We start from the raw sequence: 9551 nt of genomic DNA, 5'->3' as shown, positions 1-9551 counted from the left end.
AGGCCCCCATCTCCAACTGGGGGAAGGGAATATTGATTGTGTTACTTGGACATGGCCCACACAGAAGATTTTCTATGTGGGCAAGTGATATTTGTAATGACCACATTGTGAATTCTTTTGAGGTACCTTTGGCCTCACAGGCAAGAAACTCCAACTAAGGTTTCTAAATGGAGAGTGTGGATTGGGTGTGGATTGGAACAGAGTAGCTTTGACTGGGGTTTGGGGCCAGGACTGATACTCGAAACACAGGCAGAGAGGTGGGTTTCAAGGACCCAGATGGGGTCTGATGGGATTATCCTGAAAAGGTCAGGTGAGAGAGAAGTATGTGATGGTTTACAGAAACAGACTCAATACATTTTTTATTTGAACATTTATTTTTTTCCAAAGAAATCCAGAGAGAGAGAGAGAGAGAAAGAGAGAGAGAGAGAGAGAGAGAGAGAGAGAGAGAGAGAGAGAGAAGCCAAATGTAGGAAAATATTTTGGCACAACTTGATGGATTTTTTTTTTGTCTTTGCAAAAGGACAATCTATACTACCACTAAAATTTACCTTCCTCGTAAAGATACCATTTGATTTTCGAAAACATAACACATAGTTAGTCTTCTACTTAATGGCTGGAGGAGGTATGTAAGATTAAAAAAAAATAGAAAAAAATAAGGAGGTGGCTCCCATTGTGGAGGACCACGAGGTGCTGCAGGGCAGCACAACTGCTGGGCACCGGGAAGTCAGTGTACCAGGAAGAAAAAGCACATCATGCAGAAGGCCATGCTAGTGAGGAGCTTCAGGGGGGACAGTGTGTTGCCGAGACTGTGAGAGGTGGTGGCCTCACTGTCCTTCTGGTTCACATGTTGCTTGCTCCCAGGAGCTTCGTCCACATCCAGATCATAAGCCAGTTCTGCCAAAAGAAGAGAAGGATTTGAAATGTGGGATAATGTACAGTGTCAGGTGTATACTCTTCACCGCTGAAGCACTTGTCTGGCCTGTTGGAAAGTCCGAGCCTTGATTTTTTTTTTCTTTTTTGCAAGGGAAGGGTGCCAAGAGACAGGAAGGAGGAGGAGGAGAAGGATATAGATATGGAAGAAGGGGAGGGAGGAGGATGATATGGATATGGAGGAAGGGGAGGGCTGGATGGGCTCCTTCTTGAGACCACAGCAAGAGAAGCATGCAGGGCTGCACTCTCCTCTGCTCCACCCACGCCCTGAAGTGCATACACATCAACAACCTCTCCTTTCAGGCCAGGCTGTGCTTGAAGTGAAGGTCATTTTCAACAGATCTCTCTGTTATCAAAATGTTATGTGTGGGTGACCATGCATGTGTCCTTGGGTATTAGCTAAGGAGGGAGTGGTGTGGACTCCCTGAGCCTGAGCCCAGTACCCCATATAGATTTCCTTATCCTGAGAACTTTGATTTAATTAGGGTTGAAGACAGGGTCACTTGCTGTTGAAAGCTGTTTTATTTTTCCCAAGTAGTTCTTTTATCTATTAGGTCACCCCTAGCATCATCCCTCAAAGCCAAATTGATGTATTCAATAGGCTTCATAGTACCAAGAAAATTAGGTTGGAGAAGAGGCAAGTGGGTAAAGGTCTTTCATTTTTTGATTGCCTCTCATTTATAGATTCTCAGTTCTGAAAAGAAAGTGGATATCTTCAGCTTTGCTTAATGCAAAAGCCCCCCCCCCAAATAAAGATAATGGTTCATTAGGAGATTCAGGATCATTGGCCCTGGCATAGGGCTCAGTTGCGCTCACATTTGCTCTTCTGGACTTAGACATCAACCACTTCTGGCTTTCTGTAGATGCTGTTGTCAATGTTTCTATTTCCATGTCTTGTGAAGGTGATGTGGTATGAGCAAGCTTGCCAGCCAGCCAACTGTGCTGTGGCCAAGGGATCTGGAAAGATCCTTTGGGGACATTGAGATGCACAGCAACAGGCCCAGAGGAAATGACTGGGATTCTACAGAAGGAAGGAAGGAAGGGGAAGGAAGAGCTCCTCTTACAGGGCATGGAACATTTGTAGTTCACAGGAAGCAAGTGTGGGGACTCAGCTGGTTCAGGACATGTGCAGAGCAGGGTCAGGACCAGGATTGCTCTGAGACTGGCCCTGGCTAGGTCAAGAAGCAAAATCAAGGTGATCAAAGCCAGGGGGCTGAACTTCACAGACTGCAACATCACTTTGCCAAAATGCTTCTGTAATCTCTAAGCCACCAGCAATGATGAGAGAACCAATTTTACTGTTTGTCCACTGGGGGCACAAAAAAGGTGCCATTTTAGTTCATACCTCAAGGCTTCTTTAATTTGCATGGAGTTGAGTATTAGCACAGATCAACTTTTTCTGGTTTAGTTTACTAATTTTATTTTTCAGCGAATAACAGTTCATATCCTTTGTCTTGTATTAATTAGAAGAATACATATTAGAGTGAATCATCTGCCTATAATGTATACAAATATTTTTCTATTTTGTAGTTAACTGTAATTCTGTTTTGATGGTGTGCAAAGAAATGATGTCTTAACTTTTAGTACATATATATGGATCTAATTGCACTTTATGCCTCTCAAACCAGAAAGGTTTTTTCTGATCATGACTGATGTCAAGTTTTCCAGAACCATTCTTAACAAGGGAAAAGAAAGTTAGCAGACTATAATGTAGCGCCCTCTCAATAAATATGTACAAACAAGCAAATCAGAAAGAACAGAAGAACAAAGAGCAATGTTCTACTTGGAAATCAGACCTCTTTCTCTGAAAGGTGAACTATGCAGGGCCCACAAGAAAGCTGAGGTCAGCTGTCAGTCTGCAAGGACAGCACAGGCTTAGTTGAGATCGGATTTCACTAAAATGGAGAGCACACATGGCTGGATCTGTTGAAAGCCAGCCCCAAGTCTCAGAGCAGCTTCTCCACTTAAGTGAAGAGGAGTATTTTTAGGGCTGACCTGAATGAGAGCACCCTTGGTGTGGCCTCCAGATTCCTTTTCTGGACGATGCTCCTGGCCCAGGATCAAGATGAAACAACATCTATTAATGCTAACCACCCAGCTCCTATTCTATTTATTTTACTCTTCAAATAATCTGCTAACACTAAACCATTTTGTTCACTATAGCAGTTATTATAAATGTAGTAGTTTTGCTAAACCCAGTCATTTTTGTTATTTCTGTTCAGTCCACTCACTTTTTGGTATTTCTATCTCTTGGACCCAATGTTTGGAAATCATAGTAATGACCTCTAATTATTGTTCTGCATTGTATCCCAAGTGTAATGCCTATATATATCTATATATCTATATATCTATATCTATCTATCTATCTATCTATCTATCTATCTATCTATCTATATTCATTCTCATTTCACTTAACTTTTCCACCGCATTTTAGAGTAGGAATTATAATTCTATTTTACTAATGAGGAAGTTCCATCTCAGATTATTATTATTAATTTTTCATATTTAGTACAAGGTCTACACAGTCTATAGGATCTCACTACATAGATGCGATTTGTAGTGATCCACCTGTATTCAGCTTCTCAAACGCTGGGATTATAGGTGTGTGCCACCATGCCCAGTCTCAATTGCCATCTCAGTGCACCCTGGGGGCGGGACCAGCATGACATGCCAGGGATCGAACCCAAGTCCCTACACTCTGCCTAAGCAGGCACTTTAGTCTGCTGAGCTATCTGGTCCACCTTCAGATTATTATTATTTGGCTCATATTTACATAGCTGGTATGTGACCCAGGTGTTACCTTAGTTGAATCCAGTTATTATTCTAGATATCAGGTAAAGCTGCACTGACTTTTGAAAACTTTTATGTACCAAATTGGCTGCAATGAATAAGTAGTAATAGATTCTTATTTAAAACAAGATAACTCAATTAGTGAAAATATACTGCTAAGAAAATCTTCCAAAAACCATGGGAAAAGCCAGTGTTTCCAACATAATATTGACCTTGATTAAGTAAAAGTAGATTAAGTAGCCTTGTTGAACTCTGTGAAATAGTGAAAAGAGCTTTGGCATGGGATCTCTGAGTGGGACTTATCACATGAGTTCTGTTTCCCTGAGAAAATCAAGTGATTGCCAAGACCATTAGACACTCTACGTCCAAAGTTGTGTTGCAGAATTCAAGAGACTGGGGAGATGAATGCAGGATCAGGAGTTCTTTGTTGGGTGTACACACCTGGCTCAGTAGGAGTCCTGTCCAAAATGGCTGAGCATTGGAGAAAGCAAAGGCTCCAGTTTTTATACAGTGGATCAAGGGGATGGGGCAACTTGTGGGTGGGCAGAACAACAAAGGCAGTTTGTCAAGTTGCAATAGTTTTGTATCTTGGTGGCCCTACTTGGAAATAAGGTGTTATGGGAACAGGGGGTTATAAAATTGTACTTACAGGGACAAAAGTTACTGCTTTTATGTGCATTAGAACAAAGAACAACAGCTGTAGAGTGGGGGAAAGTTGGGAAGCTGTGCTTTTTCTAAATCCTGCTTTAGTTCAGCCAAGTCTTTCAGAAACAAAGGGTACCCCAAGAGTACTCACGATGCTTTTTTCCTGCACTCTCTAAACTGTGGCTATCTATCACCTGAGGTTCTCAAACTCAGGGACAGCAAAAGTTTTATCATCCAAGCCCACAGTCTGGCTTCTGTGGCAGAAATAGGTGGGAATCCCAGGAAAGCCACTTTCTGGCTCTGGGCTACTATGGCAAGGATTAGCAATAAAGGGGACATCTTATTATAACAAGGAAGCAATAAGGGAGGTAGAGGAAATAGGCTTTTAGCCAAAAGCCAAAGATAAATATTGCCTCTGTCCATTCATAAACAGGGGAAATATAATCCAATTTAATTCAACACTGCTAGCCTATGATGTTCCAAGAACTTAGCTAGAACGTTAGAAAAAGATTTAGCATCTGCCTCCAGGAATCCCACACTCTGGCAAAGGCAACAGACCCACAGACAAACCAACTAGATACTTGGCCAAAAGTTGAAAAGGCTCAAATAAAGCACAGGCAAAACACCGTGGGAACAGAAGAAAGAGGTAAAAATAGAAGGATCTAAAAATTTCTTGGAACAATGTGGATAGAATCTATATCATGGAGGGTGGGTAGAACTGCAGCAGGGATGAACGACACGAGTGTTCCAGGCAGAGAGGTCAGTTTATACATCCCCAGGACTGGACAACGTAGGTAGGACAAGCAGCCTCCATGGTTTGAGAAGCCACAGAGTGAACTGGGGGTGGGTTGTGCACGTGTATGTGGTAACAGCAGGTGACTCTGATGAAAGATAAGGAAGGACCAATCAGGGCTAAATAGAGGTGGGTGAAAAAGGCTATTTTAACTATTCTCTGAGCCACAGGGAGCCATTGGAGTTCTTTTGTTTTATTTGTTGTAGTACACACTGAACACAGAGCCTTTGCACTAAGCCACTTCCCAACTGCTATTTTGTTTCATTTGGGCTCAAACCCAGGTCCCTCCTGCCTTAGCCTCACAGAGTACTTAGATTATAGGCATGTCCCACCACACCCAGCTCTTGATTTGTGCTTTTAGAAAGATCATTAGTAGGGTTGGGGAGATAGCTCACTAGAGTAAGTGCTTGCCTGGAAAGTGCAGGGTCCTGACTTTAATCCCTGGTATCGCAAAAAAAAAAAGAAAAAAAAAAAAGAAAGACCATTAGTATATGTGGAGGACAGCCCTAAATAGGAGACACATCAGACATTTTGTCTTAGGAAAAACAAGAAGCCTATGGGAACAGTGTGTGTGGGTCAGCCAGGAGTATACATACAAAGAATGTGGTAGTGTACAGTGGTACACATCTGTAATACAAGTACTCTGAGAGGCTGAATCAGGAGGATCACAAATTCAAATCCTGCCTGAGCAACTCAGTGAGACCATTTCTCAAAGTGAAAAATGGGCTGGTGATGTAGCTCAATGCAAAGACCCTGGATTCAATCTTAATCCTCGCCTCTGGAAAAAAAAAGAAGCTAAATCTATATGTTACATTAAATTTTTTCTCAGTTTGCTAGGAGCCCAATGTCTTATGGAAAATTATGGGAATCTGAATAACCCCTCCCCTTTCTTTAAGTTATTCATACTTTTTATGAGTGATTTTCCAGAATATGTATTTTGGTGTGTTTGGGACAGGAAGGATGTTTTGAGGCTAGCCCCAGAGGTACTGTACCTATGTGTAACCCATTTAACTATACCTTCAGGGTAGAACCAACAACCTGCAGTAATTACACAGTCAGGCCATCTGTCATTTTGCCTTCATGTGCTTTGTGGTGCAGATTACACGATCCCCATCAACGGTGGCTCCTTAGCGTCTGCAGGTTGTGATCTGCAGGACAGTGACCCTCCTTATTGCAGTCTTCTAGTGCAATCCTTGGCACTCTGGAGCCCTGGGCTTGAGACCTGGCTCCACCACTGACTTACTAGTTTGCCTTAGACAACTCACTTCCTTCTGTGAGCTTCAGTTGCCTCATCTGGTAAAATCATGGTGTTGAAGTGATGACTTCTAAGTTTCCTTTGAGCTTTTGTCGTCTGCTTCCAAGGTTCCCGTGGCCCAGTGAGGGGCACACTCCACTACAGAGTGTAATCATCCCTCTGCCTACAGCAGCCAATGTGGTGGCCCCCAGCAGGGCTTCCATAAGCAAGTAGGGACAACCCATTGCTTCTCTTGGAATGTTTCTTTAGTGATGTTCATCAGCTCCCCAATTCTGAGGTCCTTTTCTTCTTTAGCCTTTTTAATCTTGGGTAACAGACCCCGACAACAAGTAATCCATGTTAGATTCTTATGGTTTTGGTTTTTGAAAACAAGCTTAGCCTAATAACTTCCACTGAAGCCAGTGCACAGAAAGCTTTGGGGAAAAGTTGCAGGGCCTGCAGCACATTGGGCAGGCATGCACAGGCAGCCACATAGGCAGCCAGAGGAATCTGGCAGCCAGGGAGATGAGCCACTGGGGACTGGAGTCTATAAGAGCAAGCAAATGTGGATGCTCTGAGGGCTGCGCAGCAAGGAGGAAGATGCACTGCTTTAGAAGCTTCATGCACACCAACAGGAGGACCTCACAGCGCAGCCCAAAAGAAGAGCTGCCATGGAAATGCCAGGGGAGAGAAGCTGCTGCTAAGCCAAGCATGGGGGTTTCTTCCTTGCCAGGCTTGCACTGGCAGATGGCTTCGCTGCTATCCCTGGCTTTGCATTTGCTGTGTACAGTTGGCCCCTTAATACATGAATATGTGAAACGTTGGGAAGCAGCCTGGCATCCCCTGGGGATGAGATGGGGGGAATCTCCAAGGAAACTGTGCTCATTGCAGTACTGCTCACACTGCTGCCCATTCCCACAGAAGCCCTGTGGGCTCTGCCGTTTGCTTCCAAAGCACAAGCACATCTGGGTTCCCATGTCCTCCCCTCAGCAAGAGTCCCTTCTCACAGCCACATCTCCTCCTTTGTGAACTTCAAGATGTGCAGTAGCTGGGTGTGGTGGCACAAGCTGTGATCAGCACCCTGGGGAGTTTGAGGCAGGCGAATGGTCACCAGTTTGGCAGGCCCTTGCCTCAAAGCTTAAAAAGACAGTGAAAAGTGGGCTGGGTGTTTAGCTCAGTGATACAGTGCCCTGGGTTCAATCCCCAGGGGTGAAAAAAATATGTGAAGTGACTGACTTCCTGGACTTAAGCAAAAGAAAGTGATTTATTTATTTACTTATATTGCTGGGGCCTACTGGGCATTAAATGGAGAGCCTTTGTAATGAGCTATATCCCTACTCCCTAAAAAAAAATCTTAATTTGAGGCATGGTTTTTCCTAAGTTGCCCAGGCTGGACTTGAACTTGTGATTTTCTTACTCCAGCCTCTTGGAATGCTGAGATTACAGATATGTACCGCTGTATCTGATAAGAAACTGACCTCAGAAATGACCTTAGAAATGATGCTAGGACATTGGGGAGATTAGATGTTTTTTTTTTTCATATATATGTGACAAGGAGAAGCAAGAACACTTGAGGCCTTTAACTTTTAAACTGGTCTAATGAGAGTCTTTGTAGAGCAGTACCACCGCACAGTGTGCCAGCTTGCAGACACCCTTGGTTATAATAACGGTGTACTAAATAGGATGGGCTTCCCCCTCCCTAGCTGAGCCTCAGGTCTGCTTCACAGTCCAGGACACACATAGCTTCAGGTTGTACCACAGGGTCCTTGTGGGCACATGTGGCCATGGCATGCTGCCTCCTGGAGATTTGCACGACATACACTATGTTATACTGAATCATGCAAGGCTATGACAGTAGAAATGTACCATTCACAAACTTACCAAGGGTTTCATGGTATATTTCTTTGTTTAATGGGATCTTCAGATTATACCTGGGATCCTGAGGAGGAAGATTAACTGTCACACTAATACAGTGCATGGAGGACTTAGGTGGAAACGTCCTCAAAGTAGAGTTAGGCAATCTGGGCTATCTGGGCTTTGCCAATGGCCATGATGGATATTTGGCCTCACAAATTCTTGATTACTCATTGGGTATGGTGGTGTATGCCTGTAATCCCAACACTCTTAAAGGCTGAGGCAGGAGGATCACAAGATCCAGCCTACCTGGGGAACTAAGAAATTTAGCAAAACTTTGCCCCCAAATAAACATTAAAAAAAACAAGTTGGGGATATAGCTAGGTGAGAAGGCCCTAAGTTCAGTTTTCAGCATCAGAAAAAAAATCCTCATTAATGTCTTCATGTAGCTCTTCTTTAAGTTCATCATCAGGAAGGCAGACACCACATCAATTGTTCCTAACATGGGCTCTGAGTGGTCAGCCTTCTAACACAAAATGTTTTCTAGGTTTCAGCCACTGCCTGTGTTTCACTACTGTGTTGAGCCAGTAAAAAACATATGAAAAGAAGTCACTGAATTCTTTGAAAAAGAGTAAATCATTCCACTGTATAATCTCACTATACTATGGATGACAAGTGTACTGGGTCGGGCACACCATAAGCTAAGCCACATTCCCAGGAAAAGAACAGCCAATAGGGAGGGTACTGGCTGGCCTCTGCCAGCTTCATAGCACTCTCATTGCCTTCCACAGGAGGGTGACACACTGCTGCCACTATTGCTTTCATGTCTACAAGCGCTTTTCACTGGAAGCTGCCTAAACCCTATGGGAACCAGCTCCCCAAAGCCTTTACTTCCCATAAGAGAGCCAAGTGCATTCCCATGGGAAGGGACGGGCCTGTGAGGTACCAAAGGGAGAGGAGTTGGGGACACAGACACTTAGTAGTGGTCGTGGTATTTTGCCTTTTTTTATACTGAGGGTGGAACCCATGCCCCTGCACATGCAAGGCAACTATTCTACCACTGAACTATATTCCCAGACATTTACTTTTATTTTTTACTTTCAGAAATAGTCTTGGCAAGTTGCCTAGGCTGGCCTCAAAGTTATGATCCACCTGTCTCAGTTTCCTATAGTTGGGATTACACGTGGATGCCATCCCACTCAGCTATTATTTTGGAAGGGAGTATTTCAAAAAAGTATGGGTGACCAAAGTCAAATGTTGTGAAGAGGGTCAATAAAAGTAAACACTGGGCTGGTGAGATGGCTC

General features: G+C 43.6%; 1 protein-coding gene across 1 annotated transcript in view; it reads right to left on the bottom strand.

The window, feature by feature from the left end:
* Positions 1-355: 355 nt before the first annotated feature.
* The window catches only part of Gpc3 (glypican 3), a 515396-nt gene continuing 506200 nt past the window's right edge, over positions 356-9551 (bottom strand). The window contains exon 8 of the mRNA XM_004634481.1: positions 356-894. Within this exon, the coding sequence (XP_004634538.1) occupies positions 725-894 (170 nt within the window). The 3' untranslated portion in view covers positions 356-724. The remainder of the gene's footprint in view (positions 895-9551) is intronic.

The sequence above is a fragment of the Octodon degus genome, unplaced genomic scaffold, assembly GCF_000260255.1.
Source record: "Octodon degus isolate 3935 unplaced genomic scaffold, OctDeg1.0 scaffold00063, whole genome shotgun sequence".
Classification (NCBI taxonomy): Eukaryota; Metazoa; Chordata; class Mammalia; order Rodentia; family Octodontidae; genus Octodon; species Octodon degus.
This window is presented reverse-complemented; position numbering and strand designations above follow the sequence as displayed.